General features: G+C 42.0%; 1 protein-coding gene across 1 annotated transcript in view; it reads left to right on the top strand.

Annotated features, from left to right (window-relative positions):
- The first annotated feature begins 858 nt into the window (after nt 1–858).
- The window catches only part of GLIPR2 (GLI pathogenesis related 2), a 28,183-nt gene continuing 11,113 nt past the window's right edge, over nt 859–17,928 (top strand). The window contains exons 1-2 of the mRNA XM_074146664.1: nt 859–1,195; nt 14,761–14,869. Coding sequence (XP_074002765.1) covers nt 1,030–1,195; nt 14,761–14,869 — 275 coding nt within the window. The 5' untranslated portion in view covers nt 859–1,029. The remainder of the gene's footprint in view (nt 1,196–14,760; nt 14,870–17,928) is intronic.

The raw sequence follows: 17,928 nt of genomic DNA on the forward strand, positions 1-17,928 counted from the left end.
TTGTTTAAAAAGGGAAGAAAAACACAACATCTTTTTATTTCTGAGTTTTCCTTTCTTTTCTCATTGTTGAGCTCAGTCTCTGGAGTCAGATAAAGGATAATTAGAACCTGCTAAGCCAGCGGACTTGGCACAAAACCAAGTAGAACCTTGAGATTTTGAAAGGCGATGTAAAAAATTCAGAAGCTTTAACCTCAGATGATTTTTTGTGATGATGAAAAGATGAAAGTTGGAAACACGTAACTGAATTATTGTTTGGAGAGATGCAGCACTTCTGAAGTTAAATCAAAGTATTGTGTTCACCATACTTGAAGTAGTTAATATTTGCCAGACTAGCTTAGGGTATTTTGATGTAGTGGGAAGATAACAGTGGCACGGTGTGCTCACTGAATTTCACTGAATTTCACTGAATTTTTAGAGTTGGAAGGGACCATAAAGATCATCTAGTCCAACTCCCCTGCTGAAGCAGGATTGCCCAGAGCATGTCATGCTCGCACAGATAAAATGAGGCATACGCACATCCAAGTATTTTTACAGAAATACACCATGAGAACGGTTCCTATTTAACCTGCAAAATCTTGTTTTAAAATTGAAAACCTGGATTTCACTAATACCTCCTACAGATTATGTTGTAACAGTGCAGAAAGGGATTTTTTTAGCCATAAAATGTAGTTACACTTCTAACTTCCTTATCACTTGCCTGTTTCAACTTTACATACTGTAACTGGGTAAAACTTTAACAAGTATTTAGCTGTATGAATTAACCTCGTGGATTATGCCCACTGTGGCAGCAGAGTTATTTGTCAGCAGAATTTCTTTTCACAGCCTCCGCTTATCATAAGCAGCCACGATTACTAAGCTAAATCGGTATGTGAAACCATATGGTGTTTTGGAGCTGCTTGGTTACTGTGGAGGATAAATAGCTCCTGACCCTAAACAGGATCTTTTTAAGAAAAAAAAGCGGTGTCCCCTATGCCTTATAAGGCATGGGCAGGCTTACTCCAGCGCTGAAGAAGGGGCGGTAACGGGTTCATGCTGCTGAGTTTTCTCCAGCAGCGGTCGCAGGCGACTAAAGAAGTTGCGTGGAAATTGCCAACACTTCGTCCCCGGCACTTAGCAGCGAAACTCAGTGAAGAGAGGAGGCATCAGGTGAAATTAAAAAAAAAAAACCAACAGCACTTGATCATGGGAAAATCAGGTGAGCAAATGCCTTTGTGCAGTTGGCTGTGTATTCTTACAATATCCGTGCCTGGTTTTGTGCTCGGAGAGCATTGCTGAAGCGTTAGTGGCTTTCCTCGGAGAAAGCTGCTTTCATTTGTGCATGGTACAGCCGGGGAGGAGCTTTCTCACCAACACAGAGTTAGATTAAAAGAGCAAGAAAAACGACCCCCCCTCCCCAACCTGTACAATGCAGAGGTAGTTGTATTTTATATACAGCTTCCATGTAACTGATAGTATGAAATAATTATAAGCCTTGTAGCTTTAAAATTATCTTGTGTCTGCCTGTCTGACAAAACTTACTTGCCTTGCAGATGGGCAGCAGGATGCTTTGAGGGGGGGGGAAGCTTTTTATCACCCCTCCTGTCGTGAGGATTTAGATTTAAGATTTGGTTACCGTTTGACTGAGGATAGCCTTGTGAAGCCTCTCACTGCCGCTGGCTGGTCCTTTCCCCACTGCTGCTGGCTGTCTGTGTGCCCTGCCCTGAGAGTCTTGGCTGGGGGAGACTCCTCTGAAGCTGCCAAGAAGCCAGAGACCTTAAGAGGAGAGATCTCATGCCCAGGGTTTTCTGTATCTTTGTCCTGTTAGAGTCATGAACAAAACTCTGTGCTGATCTTCTGAAACGGCTGTGAAACGGGATGGTTTATTTTTGTTCTTGTGGTTAGGACGTTATTTCTCTGACAAATCAGAGCCTGGCGGCATATTGTCTGTCTGTCCTGTGTGTAAACAGCACGTATAGGACACACTCAGCAAAACCTAGTACTTGATTCACTCAAAACCACAGGCCTCTTCCAGAGAACCTTGAGGACAGTCTCTGTGCGGGTAACGCTTTAATGGGCCTCAGCATGGGTGTGTTGAGGTTTTTTCCTTTTTCTTTTTTTAAAGGTCAGCATCCTAGATGAGATCAGAGCTGTCTGCAGATGTGACTGTAAAGGGCTTACTGGTGTGACACCCAGTCCAGGCGAAGCACCATAATCATATAACAGTGGGTGGTTTTGGCCCCATGTCCTGGAAGCTGCATAAGTTTTCAAGTGGATTAGGGTTTAGTAAATAACCTTAACAGCAATTTAAACAACTGTAGTTACTCAGAAGTGTCAAGTTCAGCACTTCCTGGTTAATAGCATAAAACGTACAAATACCAGGTAAGTCTAGGAACTGTGCATTACTTTAGCAAAGCCAATAGAGCAAAAGCAATAGAGATATTTCACTGTGCACCTCCCAGTCCCAAAATGATGAAATCTCCTCTTATTTTAATACATGCACAGTTTCTGTTTGCAAATTGCTAATACAGTCATAAGGCAATTACTGTCTTTGTTATTTCCTGCATATTTATCACTGCACATTAGTTGGTCGTTCCACACTTAGGAGCAATGACAGAACAGAAACTCCTTTTGCCAAGCCTTGGGTAATGTTTGCATCCCTAAGTAGTTATACAAATAGAGCTTGAGATATAAGTGCAGTTTAAAAATATTTTGTCACTTCTGTCATGCTTTTTAAACCAATGGTAAACTGGGTCCAGGTTACTGTCTTTGAGCTGTGTGCAATATTTTTAGATGAATCATAAAACTAAGATGCTGTCTTGACAATTGGTTTATTGACTAATCCCATCTGCCCTTTCCAGTGCACTGAAGTCTTTAAATTCCTGTCTGAGATCATTCAGAGTGGTTTGCCTTTGAATGGGCAAGTGCAGCTATTTTACAGAGTACAGCTTCCTCTGTGTTTTGTGTAAAATACCTCATGTTCCTGCTGTAGTACTCTTGAGGACGTGATGCAGACAGGTTTCTCTATACTGGGATGTGTGGAAAAGTAACAGGTTGGGATCTGTCCAATCTCGAAACGGAGTGCTCACTCCTCTCCTGGGTCAGAAAGATTAAGGCAGAGACTACCTGAAGGCATATATTTAAAGATGCTCTAATTCATGTAAAGTGGGGTCACTGTTTTAGAATAAACTTCTTCAGAGCAGTTTCTTAAACTTTTTATCTTTGGTAAATATATCTTGAGGTCTAAGTATCCCCAGGCAAAGAAATCCTGCTGTTGAAAATCTCAGTTCTTTGATCAAAGCTGCCTAGTAGTGTGTTGTTACTAGCTGTTGGATGATATGTGAAGCAATGTTCTTTGCAAGTAACAGAGCTAGAGACTGACCATTGGTTTTGCTTCACTGAGTAGAGCTGAGTGTTGGAAGAGGCCGGTACCTCTGACTCAGCTTTCTTCCTTGGAAGCTGCAGGCTGCTGAAACCGAAATCATACTGAAACTACCTCATCAGCTTTACAAAAACACCTCCCATGGCCATAAAGATGTACTTTAAAAAAGATAGAATGTGCAACAGGACAACAGTAACACCTGCAAATACTTAAGCCAAACACGGGGACCCCCTCTGCTTTCCCCCCGGGTCTTCTCTTTCCGGACACCACTTGGATGAGCGGGTGGTGCAGATTCCCCTCCCCACACAGCCCAAACCCAAAAGACTGGGGTGAGTATTTTCTGCAGGAAATGAGGCTGGGGTGAGCTGGCTGCTCTTTGTTGCCCTGTTGCTCAGCCTGCCGTGTCGGCTGGGCTCTGACCCCCTGCAGCTGTGGGGGCTGGAGGCCAGGGTCCTGTGGGCAGCCCTCGCCCCAGAGGGGATATCCATACCAGCAGCTGCTGGCGATGCTCGGGGAAGCAGCTGGCTGCCAGATCCACTCCTCCGCTCTGGAGCGCTGGGGGTTTCTGCTGCGGGGTGGGTGTCTCCGAAAAGGCTGGGATGGCGGCAGAAAAAGGCTGCTAAAAGTCTCATTTCTTCCGCTTCCCCTCCAGCCCTGCCTGGTGGGGGAAGGGAGCTCGCCCCGCTTGCTCCCTGAAAAATAGGCGGAGGGGTTGGCAGGGGAATCGCGCTGCGACTTTTGGCTAGGGGGTACCGAGGCTGTCAGGCAAAGACAAGGACGGGCTCAGTAAATATTGGCTATCTTTTTACAGTGTTTGGTTTTCTTTCCTTTTTTTTCCCCTTCTGCAAATGTGGGTGGGACTCCAGAGAAAGAGCTGGGAGTTACCCACTGTACTGCTTGTTGAGTCAGTACAAAAATAAGGACCAAAAAGGGGCTTTGACAAAAAGAAAAGAGACAGAAACCAAACTGGGTGTAGTTTTCCGTGTTGTTTTTAATCTTTCTTAGAAGCATGTGCTGTTTTAACTCTTAAGATGCACCTTTGGAGCACAGTAAAAAGGACTGTCATGTTTTCTGTGGAGCAAGCTCCATCTTCAGCAGATCTGAAGTGCAAACTTGTACTTTAGCATCTTGGTAGGAGACAGCCACAGCAGGTCACAACAAAAGTACAAGCATCCTAGAGAAGTGACCTGTTTGCTTTCTGAGAAATGTGATTTTCGCAAGCTGCCCAAATGACAATGCATTTAGTGCTGGCTGGTTTTACAGGACTGGTGGGGAGAGAGGAAATTAATTAGTCTCAACTGCGAGCAACCGAGCATTTGTGTTTGGTAACAGCAGGGCATTTGCAGAACTCATTGTTAATACCAGTTACTGGCTGTTTTTCTTTACACCAGAAATCAACTGGAGGTGTGGTGGGAAAAGGGCCTTTCAAACATGAATTTAATTCAGTTTAAACCCCACACTTGTCCAGTTTTGTATGTAGAAGATACTGATTCCTTAGTTCAAGTTCAGTAAATGGCAAATAGAGAAAATCTGCCAGGACGTCATCAGACCTTGGCAAACAGTATACTGGGCCCAGTTTTTACCTGTCTGTTGAACCATCAGGGTTTCAGCAGGGGAGAGGAGGAGAATGCAGCAGCCACCCTGTGCAACAGTGGTTACTCCTCTTGACTGTGAGATTAATGGCCTTAACTCCTCATGCTCAAGGCAGATAAAGACCAAAACAAGTATGAAGGGCTCACAAAGACTAACACGGAATGTGATGGTCTTTAGTAACTGAGATGCCTACAAGGCTTCCCATGCCAGAGCGCTGCACATCAAAGAGCTCAGCTCTCCCTTCTGAATCTTCCAAGAAATCGTTGTCAAAAAAAAACCACCAAACAGCAAAAAAAACCCCAAAAACTAGCAGGAAGAAAGCTGTTATTACTGGAATTCAGTGAAAACATTCAAACCCTTAGTTTTCTATCAGTGCAGTTGATAGTATCTGTCTTGTCCAGATTCAAATTTACCTTAGTTGCTGCTCTATGTGCAAGAGCAAAAAGTATGAGAAAATGAGTGTCTTGATGCTAACTGCTTTGTTGCTTATTATATATCTCAACAGACCAGAAGGCTATTTCAGATCGCTGTTTTGGTAGAGGCCATGTTGTTCTCCGAAAGATTAGCTGGAACATATCTAGGTTATGTTTTTACAGGCAGATGTAAGCAAGTTCTGCCCAGTCTTTGAAGGTCTGAACAGCAGCTCTGCCAGAGCTGTGCTGGGTGGCCCTGCAGAGAAAGGCGAGTGAGGCCAAGTGGGTGGCCAACAGCTCTGGTTTAGAACTGGCTTCTGTGCAAGCAAATATGAGGAGATGATAGTAGTCTGGGGTGTCACGGAGGAAGGCAATATGGGCCTGTTTAAGGCCACAACAAACATTATATATTATCATTTAATGTTGACTGAACTGAGTTACTAGAGTGAATCTCTGCTTTGAACAGAAATCATGTGGGCTTTGCCTGGTCTCAGCTTTAAGCATGATCCTTGCAGCACTGCATGAAATGTTAAGTTAATTGTCCTTCTGAAGCTTTGCTGTGCCACCATTGTAAGTGCAGTGTTTGGAAGCCATCTTCTAATGTAGATTGTGAGGGCTGTGCCCACATATACACCTGTGTGTCACAAAGCTGAAATGGGGTTGCGTGTGTTGCTGAAGTCTCCATGCCCTGGTGTAAATGTAAATATGGGGGAGAAGGGGGACTGTTTTCCATGATACAGCTCTGATGATAGTTTGCAATAGGCAGATGTTAAGAAGTTATTGAATACGTGCTTAATTATACCCTATGTGATTGTTTGTCACACTTGTAAATTCTGTGGGCCATTGGTATGTGTTGGGCACTTAATAAGTGATCCTCAAAAAGTGATTTGGGGTGAACTGTAGTAGGGTATAACCTGTTCATGAGTTTTCCCTTACAAAGACCTATTACTAAAATAGACCTCTCTGCTTGGAATCACAAACTGGTTGAAGTGGGAAAGGAACTCCAGAAGTCGTCTGGTCCAACACCCCTGCTCAGCCAGGACCATCTCGAGCTGGTTGCCCAGGACCGTGTTCAGGTGGCTTCTGAGTATCTCCAGGGTTGGAGACTCCACAGTACCTCTGGACAACCTGTGCCAGTGCTCCATCGCCCTAACAATGAAGAAGTGTTTCCTGATGTTCAGACTTCAATAGTTCTTCTGTAGCTTCTACAGCTCCACTGTATGAGGACTTACGACTGTGAGGACGATATTCCCCTGAACTGCCCCCATGGCAGGTCACAGGAGGGGATTTCCATGGCACAATGTTGTAGGTGTGACACTGGCTTTCTGAAGAAATGCAAAGGAACTGCAATCCCTGGGTGTGGGCATGCATGTACATTCCTTGTATATACTCCAGTCTCTTTTTTTCCTTTGGCTTCCAAGCACTGGGCAAGTGTGTAAGCAACAGGAGCTGCAGAAGGAACATTGAAATCAAGATTGTTAAAGATTTCAGGGTTTAGGTGGAATTTTACCTTCCAAGGGGTGGTGTACGGCCTATTGATCCTTTAAATGTATTATATTCAGACTGGATATAAGGAAGACATTTTTTATCATGAGGGTGGTGAAACACAGGAGCAGGTTGCCTGGAGAGGCTGTAGACGCCCCATCACTGGCAATATTTAAGGTCAGGTTGGATGGGGCTCTGAGCAACCTGATTTAGTTGAAGATGTCCTTGCTCATTGTAGGGAGGTTGGACTAGATGACCTTTAAAGTTCCCTTCAACCCAAACTGTTCTATGATTCTATGAAATAAAGACCATGTTTTTCAAGATTTTGAGTTATGAGAACTGGGGTTTAGCCTGTTGTGCGGGGGAATGAGAATGAGATTGATAGTAAATATGGGTAAAGGAAACTTCCTGTGTCTCCCTGCCCGGTCTGGGCTGCTGGATAGGTGAGTTTACACATCAGTGATCAAAAGAAATGTGCATGGCTGTATTTCCATGCCTCAGGGAGGTGCATAAATAAGCATACTTTGAGCATTGCCCCAGCTAGCTTGGGCATCCTTGGCAGAAAAGCAAGGTGGGAGGGTATCGGAGCTAATGAGATGAAAGCTGGTTCAGGTATGACTACCCCAAACAATGGTAGAATATAAATAGTAGAGATATAAAATGGTGGAGCATATACCAGGAGAAGCAGGACAGTTCTTCTAACTTTCTTCAGTTCTTCTATGCAAAATTCTTCACTTTGCAAAGACTTTGGTTAGCATCAGACAGCATTACGTAAAATGAACTTGGCACTGGGTACCAACAAGGTTCTCTCTATTGCTGCCCCTCCACAGAGCACAAGAATGTGCAGCATCCAAAATATGAATGTGACCAGCAAAAATTACTCAAGTTAGACGTGCAAATGACTTACAGAGGGCTTAGAAGAGTTTTTACATGCTGAAGAGTATTGCTGTTGTCCTGCAAGCAAAAGATGGAATCACAACCTAATGACAGAAGCTCAGGTTTGATAGTAGGGAAGTTCTGATTTCTGTCATTACGTGTTAGTGAATACAATTGCACCTTATTTTATTCAGAGCTTACTGTAATTAGAAACTATAAGCAGATATGATGCTGGGGAGGGAGGAAGAGAAGAAATGGAGAAGATTGCTTCACTTTCTCCTCCTGCATAGTGTGATCAGTTCTAACATGTGGAAGTTGCATGGGGCTTTGTATTTTGAAGTGAATGTACTCTAGCAATTGTGTGGCAATTAGATTTAAGAATACAAGGCCTTACTAATGAGAGGGTCTTCTTAGCATTTCTAAAAGGGTTTACATCTTACACATTAACTGTCTGCCAGGGCTGTCTGTGTGGGTGTGTGGTATGGTTACAATATTTAGTTGTCCTCCATGGCACAATAGTAATAAAAATAATACTTTTGATTGTCTCTCATGCAAAGACAACATTGGCTTCTCGAGTTATGATGAGCAGTCAGTTCCAACCTTATGCAGGATGACCACTCCATGGTTGTGATTACTTGTTGACAGGCTTGTTGGTCTGATTGTTTGGAGGAGAGGGGGGCTGCAAGCAAAGGACTTCTCCCCCCACCCCTGCCTTCAAAGAAAGTGAGATCCCGGTTTTGTCAGTGCTGAAGAATGCTGATTAGCATTGCTTTTTTTAAAAAAAAAGCATTGCTTTTGTCACAGAAGGCTCTGCTGCCTCTCAGAGCTGTGCGGTTTCCAGTTTGCCAGGTGTTCCTTTTTAATCAGGGCAGTCAATTGCCTAACAGTTTATAAAAGGCCTTAAGTGGGGAAGTAATCAACACTGTCTATTACAGCAAGAATAGGATTTGCAATCAAATAGTGACATGACTAATGTCATTGACACATTATTACAGCAGTGGCTTCATATTCTCAGGCAATATGCCTCAAATGGGGTACAGGGGAAAACAGCGTGTTACATCGTATGGCACAGGTAATGCAAGGTTATTAAGTTGCCAGTTTGCTGTAGAGGAAACCCAGATAATAAAATGAGTGGGGAGTTTGACCATCAGATTCAGTTACCTCAAACATCTTAGTGTTGTCCTGAAGCTCACCCCAGCGATAAGCAGGTGTGTAAGAAAATTTCAGGCAAAATCGTACAGAAAATCCCCTCCCTGAAAAGGGATCTCCTGAGCTGAAGGGAAAGCTATTTTGAGCAGCCTGATAAACACAAGAAAGTTCCAGGAAACTACTCCCATTCAAACTCATGTCTAATTATAACCCCCAATTCTTTTCATGCCTTTAACCAATACTTTCTCTTCTAGCTTTTAGTAAGGTCATAGGATAATTCAGGTTGGAAGGGAAATAGTCTACCAACATTGTATGGGATGGAGATGTTGCCCTTTTATTGAATTATTGGTTCAAACTTGCTGCAAAAGAAGACAAAGAAACCCTACACAGGACATAAGGCTTTCTGAATATTGTATCTTTTCATCTTTCCTTCCCTCCAGGATGTGTATGTGATTTCATTTCTTCTGTATGTTTCCAAGCATTCACACAGTTCTGCTAAAGACTACAGGGGACTTTAGCATTGAAGGAAGTCAGTTTTTATGGCTGGAAGTGATTCATGAATTGGAGTGTCAGATCCACGCTCTCAAATGACGTATTTAGGAATAGCATTAATGGGCTGTCTTTGAAGATGTTCCTGTCAAATACATGGTGAAAGAAACATGGATTATTCACTCCTTGTGGTACTGCAGGGGCCACCCAGTATAAGCCCATCCTGGAGTGTTTGTGTCTTCAAACCAAAGTGCAGTCAAAATGCAGTAGAGGCGTAACAGCCCTCTTAACATTTCTCATAGTAGTTAAATGCCCATCACTTCTCCATTGAAGGAACATTATTCTCAGTGTGAAAGACTCAGCTGGGACTAGTTTCAAGTTCTAATTCAAACATTTCAGGTGAGGAAAAATATTATTAATAAAAATTATTAATAACAAATATGTCGGGTCTTTTAGAATGATCTAGATGAAAATGTGGTCATTAGAAGTTGGGATGTCTTTTACTCAAGAATTTTGTTTGTTTCTAATCTGTTAATAGAGTTTGAGAAGTTTGTTGAAATAGAGGTATCTTCAGTTGTCTTAGACAGTAATAAAGGTCTTCTTGATACAATTACTTTGCAGTTCCCTAAAGCCTCCAATGATTTTTTTCACAAAGCTGTTGGGCATATTAAAAGTTGTATTTGCTGCAGTCTCATTCCATACCCGATTGCTGCTATCAGAGTAGGGTAAAGCAATTCTGCAGAGTGTAGGGGACTGCAGGGTTAAAGCAGAGCTATACTCTGTGTCTAAACAGCTACAGGGTTACCTTTGTGTTTTCTGTCCACTTCTCATTTTTGTCCTCTCTGTGTATCCTGGTGCTTGGCTTCTTTCTGCCTCGCTATCTAATGTTCCTCTCTCACAGAATCACAGAATGATACGGGGTGGGAAGGGACCTCTGGAGATCATCTAGTCCAACCCCCCCTGCCAAAACAGGTCCACCCACAGCAGGTTGCACAGGAACTTGTCCAGGAGGGTTTTGAATGTCTCCAGAGACGGAGACTCCACCACCTCTCTGGGCAGCCTGTTCCAGTGCTCTGCCACCCTCAAAGTAAAGAAGTTCCTCCTCACTTGATGGAACTTCTTATGTTCAAGTTTGTGCCCATTTCCTCTTGTCCTGTCACTGGGCTCCACTGAAAAAAGCCTAGCCCTCCCTATTCTGGGCAGGAAAGAGTGTGGAGGTAACGTGCAGTGTTCTGGTTAATATGAGTCACATTGCCAAGGCTTTTGGTATCAGGTTTTTGTGTTTACCTCTTTCCAAAAGGGTGGATCCTTTGAAGTGTATTTTGTAGCTTTCTTCAGATATGTTGCTCTAGCCATTAAATAAGTACATTTCTAATTATTTATTTTGGGACAGAATTGAAAGGTGTGGTCATTATCTCCTGTAATGCACACATTGGGTGAAAAGTTGAGGCCTGTGTCATGGTTCAAAGAGGGACTGAGACAAATGTAATGGTACACTTCTGTGTAGGATTCTACATGAGGTCCATTTCTTGTTGATTGCATTATATGCATTGCACATTAATGCATGTTGATTGCATTATATGTTAATTATCTGAAGGTTAAATAGAAACAATTAGTATGTATGGAAAGTACAAAATTGCCAGTGAAGATAAACAATAGGACAGAGAACGCTGAGAAGACCATGATACTTCTAGAAATTGATACTGTGCTCTTTCTTGAATCACTGGGGTGGACACAGTCAGGAAAAAAGTACACCTTTTTTGCTGGTCAAGTGTATGCCTGGTATAATGTTGTGCATCCTGAGTGGTGACCTAAGGACTGCCCACAGCATTTCTGTCATGTTGGTATTGAGTGGAGAGGTTTCATGTTTGGTTTTTTGTGGAATATTTTACTGTTACTCTTTCTCCACATTGTCTTGCAGCTCTGCAAGACCAGTGCAAGACAGCTGCAAGGATGATGCAGAGCAACTAGTACTGTGGAAGGCACGTTCAGATAACTTGCTTCTGCTTTGATGTCCCACCTAGGGGAAGAACAGAGCAGGAGAGGACAGGGTTCAAAGAAGAGGCAGGAAGGACTCAGGCATAACCAGCTCTTCAATTGAGAAAGACTTAATAGATTGGCACTGTTTATAGACAGTAAGAGAATGGAGAAATAGAATACTCAGGAAAACAAATCTGATGGGATAGGGCAACCTAGTTACCTCTGCTTACTTTTCCTGGTCACACAAAGTTGATCGGTGAAACTGAAGTCCAAAAACATAACAACTGTAAGGTGTGCTCTGTACCACATCATAGCCTGGAAATTCATTGTTGTGGGCTGTCACTATCTTAGCCAGTGTTCCAGAAGAATCCAAAATAGAGGTAAACAATTGAATAATGAGAAGCATGCAACTGTATCTAATACCTTTAATTGTTTTACTTATTAAGCTGTGTAATGATTCATGACCAAAACTAACTTCCTGGCAGTAGGAAATAATTTTTTCTAGCAGCTTAAGCAGGCTACATGAAGGGAAAAAAGTACGTCTCCAAAGCTGTTTGGGAAGCTGTTCCCATTTGGGTGGGAGCCTGAAAACTCCCGTTAACTCTCACTTTTAATGTCTGGCTTCTCAGCATATGGAACATTGGGAAAATGGAAAAACTTAACACGTCTTCCAAAACAAATGTGAAATACATTTGGCAGTTGGGCGTCCCTCTCCACACATCAGCATGCACAGGAGAAGCCATGCAGAGGAGGGTGGTTAGCACATGAGCTTGACTCACAGTAGATAAGTGTTTCTATAGCAGCCACCTTTGAAGGAAGGGGAGGATGGAGGTTCTCTAGGGACAACATAGCGGTGCCTGTCATGGCTAGAAGAAACTCAGTTTTGTCCATGTCTTGTGGGTCTTCGTAAGTCAGAGTATTAGTACAGAACTGGATTGTGCAATACTTCTGTTGATGTATAGACTGACAATTGGCAAAGCCTGTATTTCAGTTGACTTCATTTTTTTTTAGAATTTGAATTTGTTATTGTCATTGAGAGTAAATCATTTTAATAGAAACCCTCACACTTGCAGGTCAGGTTGTTTATCTACTATTTAATGCTGAGTGGATGAGATATTAAGTCTAGGTGATAACAGCCACAAGCTTTAAGGTGGTCTTGTGCAGAAAAATGCAGCCTGGAGTATATGATGAGACTTCCAAAGCCATGTATTTCAACTTGTCTGATCTGCAGGCTGTCTTAAAGTTTCCCTGCTGGTAGCACAGTCATAGGCTTGCTTTCCTCAGTAACTTATGATAGGTGCCTTAGAAATTGGTCATTACCCCAATTGATGCAGCAGATGAGAGGTTTAGGACTCTGGTCTGATAGAATCAGTGAGCTGTGAGTAATGGTAATAAGAGGAATGGGAGAGGTTTGTTAGCAAAAGGGTTGCTTAAAGACCAGAGTGGAGGTACCTGTTTTGTTTGAAGATATGCAACTTGTGACACACAAAACTGAAGGAAAACCTAAGAGGAGGAAGGTGGTGGGCAGATCTCATTTCACTCAACAGGGTTCCTGTTTCTGAATTCTTAGCCGTCTCATGCCAACAATTTTATACCAAAAAAATCTAGCTTGAAAACATGTTGATGGAGAATATATTAGATGCATGCCCACAATGACACTTTAGTCTGGAAAAGGTCAACCCGACTGCAGACTGTGTTCAAAAGGTTTAAGGTACTGCATGAAACAATAATGGCTTTCTATGTGCATTGGCTATTGAGATTACCTTAGGCTGCCGAATTATCCTAAAGCTGTTGGGGAAACTGGAGAGAACTCTGACAACAGCTTAAACCTTGGGGAGGTTTAGATTAGATATCAGGAAGAATTACTTTACTGAGAGGGTAGTCAGGCACTGGAACAGCCTGCCCAGGGAGGTGGTGGAGTCGCCATCCCTGGAGATATTTAAGAAACGTGAAGATGTGGCACTTCAGGGCATGCTCTAGTGCCCGAGATTGTTGGGTTGGGTGTTTTGTTTTGTGTTTGGTGTTGTGTGGGGTTTTTTTGGTTTGGTTTTTTGGGGGTTTTTTGGGGGTTTTTTGTTGGTTTTTTTTTTTGTATGGTTGGACTCAATGATCTCAAAGGTCCCTTCCAACCATAAAGATTCTGTGATTGATTCTGTGATTCTGTGATTAAATCATGAGCACGGGCTGGGTAATCACCTTAGGAAAAAGTTATGAGAGCAGTATGTGCAAACCAGCGGTTCTACTGTGGGAAAGTGCATCACTGCAAACAGCAGAATAGTGTATACACTAATAAAGGAGAGAATGATTGATTATAGTTGTTAGGATCGAGTAGTGAGAGAAATCTAAGGTTAATAACAGGAAACACATTCTAGTCATGAGGTCTGTTTGGGCTTCAGAACTGTCTTACAAGGAAAATGATGGTAGTTGTGCTAATTAGGATATTTAGAAATGAAGCTGATGAATCATTAATAAATGCAGAAACCCGTGTCATGGTAAAAGCAGAGTAAATACTCAAAGCTGTTTTGGTCTGTTCAGAAGCTTCAGCAAGATAGAGAATGTGAAAACTGTCTTTCTGTTTTGAAAATGCTATCCATACCTCTCTAACTGTCCCAATATCCTGTTTCAGGTTCCAAATTTCTCTTGAAGCATCAAATTCCACAAGGTGACCAATGACAGGGAGTATTTTTTTTCCCTCTGAATCTTAGGAAAAATCAGCAAAGTCATAAAAGGAGGTACCATGAAATTGCCATCAAAGTGAATTGTACTGTGACTTGTTTCTTGTCCTCTGCCTTGCGCTACTGAAAGTCCCAAGTTTACCAGGGTACAAATATAAGCTCTTTTAAAGCTTTGAAGTACCTTTGCAATTCAAATATTTACCAATTACACAGATTTCTATGAATTTGTACTATATAATGAATAAAAAGAATGGTGCATGTTTCAAAGTACTTGCATAGTTCTAAACATTTGAGTCTCTTCGTTTTCTTTAGGTGGTGTCTTGACTAATACTAATACAGAAAGTTATTGCATACAGTGACAATAATTTGCATTTTTAGGGCATCTCCTCAAAGGACCTATTTGTCGCTTACTCTGAGACTTTGCAGTGGTGATGCAGTGTGCTGAAAGCTTAAAATGAAAGTCAGTCAAAATCACCTTGCTACTGAGGAAAAGAATAAGATTCACATTTTTCTTCAACCTTTAGTGAGTCTGTACCATCCTGCTGGAAGTGTCTCTTAGAGTTAGTTCCTGGGTGGAAGGCATTAACGGTTCATTTCATCCTTCTCCCAGGTAATGAGGGTTGTATGCTTCTGTTCTTCAGTCCAGCCTGCACCAGCTTCTCAGCCTACAGGGTATGCTTTTTCTGTCTTCACTGATGTCTGTATTTGACAGACCTTTCCGATTTTTTTGATGTTATTTCAGCTTCCAAACAATTTGCTGAAGAAGTCTTGAAAGCACACAATGACTACAGGAAGAAACACGGAGTCCCCCCGTTAAAACTCTGCAAGAAGTTAAACAGAGGAGCCCAACAGTGAGTTCAGTCCTTTCTTTTCTATAATGAGATTTGTGACACTTTTGTCTACTCGGTTTGACTGTGCATACTGCAAAAATACTTGCCTTTTGACGTGCTGATATTCACTGAAGACTTACTGGGTGGAGGGACTCTACTCTTTTTGTCTCCCTACCCAACTCTTTTCATCCTTTCTTTCTCCATCACATAGCACCAGCAGGTCACATGGGCACTTCCGTGGTCACAGCTGTATAAATTGTTCTTGCACCCTTTTCCAGACATGGGCTGCATCTGTCTACACTGGTGTGTCTCCCCTGTAGTGAGTAGTTGCCTAAAACATGCTTCACCACCACCTCTGTCAGGTGATAGATTGTCATCTGCAGGAGAATATCGACTGCTGCTGAAATAGTGGAGAAAATAAGCTTTTTCATGGTAGGAAGTGATGACTGGTCTAAGATCAATGGAATCAGAAGGAAGTAATTTCAAATTGTCTGTCTCCCTGCCCAAAAGCAAAATCAGTATGTGTTGTTCTCTAGTCCATCAGGAGGGACGTCTTACCTCTTCTCCAGTGCTGAAGACCACACAACTTCTTCTGTCTTATGTACAGAGGATCCATCTTCCTGCTGTGTGATTTAAGTCTTCCTTACAGAAATTTGAGTCCATTACTGCTTGTCCTTGTTGCTGTAGAGATCACAACCAGATTATTTCCTTTCGCTTTACAGAAACCTTTTTCAAAGCAGATTTGAAAATCTTCAATTTTTTCAGGCTGATTCTCACAGTACAAAGGAGATACCTGAAGGAGTAAATGCTGATTAAACTATTCAGAAAATAAATGTCTTTCCATAATAGCTACATAGTTGCCAGTTTGATCCTTGCGGACATGAGATCTCACCTTCCTTTAGGCTTTCTACCATAACCATGCCGATTTCTGCATGCCAGCTGTCTGGGAGCCAGAGAGGCTGTAGCCTTTCCAGAACCTGATTTACTGTCCCAGCATGGTGCCGTGCTGTCACACAGATGCAGAGAAGACCAGAGGTCTCTACCAGATGTGGTGCTGTACAATGCACCATGTACCTGGAGTGTGGACGTGCCCTCTGGCAGCAAGCAAAATCTGATTCTGTCTTTATTTTTTCACATTTTTTTTACTTGAGACACAATGATAACTGGATACAGTATTTCTAAGAGATGGAATGCCAGTGATTCATCCACATACCTTTGTAATCTGCTGGGGTTTTCCTTCTGTTCTTCAAAGGGTTGGTTTGTTTCTATTTTACATGATGCCTCACAATGAGGAAAACCTTTCGTTGACTTGTCAATAACACTTGATGTGTCTCCAAAGTGCTACAGTTGGTTTGAACAAGTGAACTTGTGGGAATACTTCAGATTATTCTGTCAAATATGCATTGCTCCACATTTATCTCTTAAGTGTGCTATTGCCCTTGCTGGATATTTTTAGATCCTTCTGGAATTCCTTACAGTCCTCTCTGGTCTCAGCTGACCTTCCCCACTGTGATGAATAACAATAGGAAACCTTTGTTTGGATGGGGTCTGTAACTTAACTTGTAAGAATTAAAAGACACATGTTCAGAGACTGGTGAAACTGGTTGATAGCAAGAAGCAGAAATGGTTTCATTTGAATAAAAGACATGAAATATAAGAAATCTCATATTTGTCAAGGCAGATTTTGCATAATCTTAAATTCAAAGGAGAACTTTGTCTTTTCTTAAAGTATATCTGATGTCTTTGTTGGTATGTCTTTGGTGTATCTCTGGGTACTTTTCTGTGCTTCTCTACCTGTGTTGAAAATGGTCTGTTTCCTACTATTTTCAGTTCCAATAATTGTGACAGGTTAGATGAAATTACTATGGATCCCTACTTTAGCATGAGATGAGTCACCCTCAGCAGGTGTCTGTTTATCTCTGACTGTAATGAAGCATAGGGTGATGATCTCAGATGCAAATCTCATGCTTTCAACTGCCTGAGCTACAACGAATTAATCACCCTTTGTCTCAAATCCTTGGCAATTTTGTCCATGTGCAATGTGTACTTTGTTCCAGTCTTGCCTCTTGTTTGGGATGTTGGAATCCTTGAAGAGAAAAATTACAGCACTATAGTGATAAAGGGCATGACGGAGCATCTCGAGATCCTCTAGTTTGGGATCTAGCAGGCTGACAGCTGGTCAAGGTTTCTTTATTTCTAGATTAGTGGAGGTAGCTAAATAATTTTTTTTGTTGTAGTTTTCGTGGGAGGATTAGGACAGAAGGAAATGAGAACCTAATGACTGAAGTACTAACTTGGGCCAAAATGTTCAGCTGGACAAATTTCCTGTCTCTGGCAGATGCCAGGAATTCATTATTAGAGAATGAGTAGCAGGATGAAACAAATGTGGTGATCCTTCCCCCGTTATCTTCTCCCAGAAATTACAGATTTCTCCTGGAAAATATGGTTTTCCTAAGCAGTCAGTTGAATCCTCATTTTTTTGTTGTTGTTGTTTAATAATCCCTGAAGATTCCCACTGTAAATTTGTCTAGCTCTTTTTCAAACCCATATGTGCTTTCATGTTTGCATCATCCTGTGACAATGACTTCTGCTGCACAGCGTGGAAAAAGTGCTTTGTCTTACTTGACTTCTAAATCTATGACCTGATGATTCTGTGTGTTGCCTCCTATTTCTTGTGCCATGAGAAATAACAAATGGTCTTTCCAATTTCACTCTTTACTGAAGCCTTTCCAATGTTGAATAAAGAGAATAATTGTTTTACACATGATGTTTTTCTTAACCCTATTGTCATAAGACAATAAAATACATCCCACGCTCTCACACATGTCAACTTCTATAGAAACAGTGCTGCTTATCCCTGTGTTGGTATACACAGTTATTGCCTCAGATTTTCCGAGTAGTCCCTTTCTCCGTACTGTTGCCTGGCACATTGCTCTTGTTTTGCATTTGACTTTTTTCATTTGTAGATGGGGGGTTTTTTACACTTGCTTTGACTGAATCCTCACTTTGGTCTTTTTCCATCTCATCAAGAACATTTAAGTTACTCCCATGAGGGGCCTAGAAATGCCAGGAGGTGACAC

Source organism: Numenius arquata, chromosome 4 (assembly GCF_964106895.1).
Source record: "Numenius arquata chromosome 4, bNumArq3.hap1.1, whole genome shotgun sequence".
NCBI lineage: Eukaryota > Metazoa > Chordata > Aves > Charadriiformes > Scolopacidae > Numenius > Numenius arquata.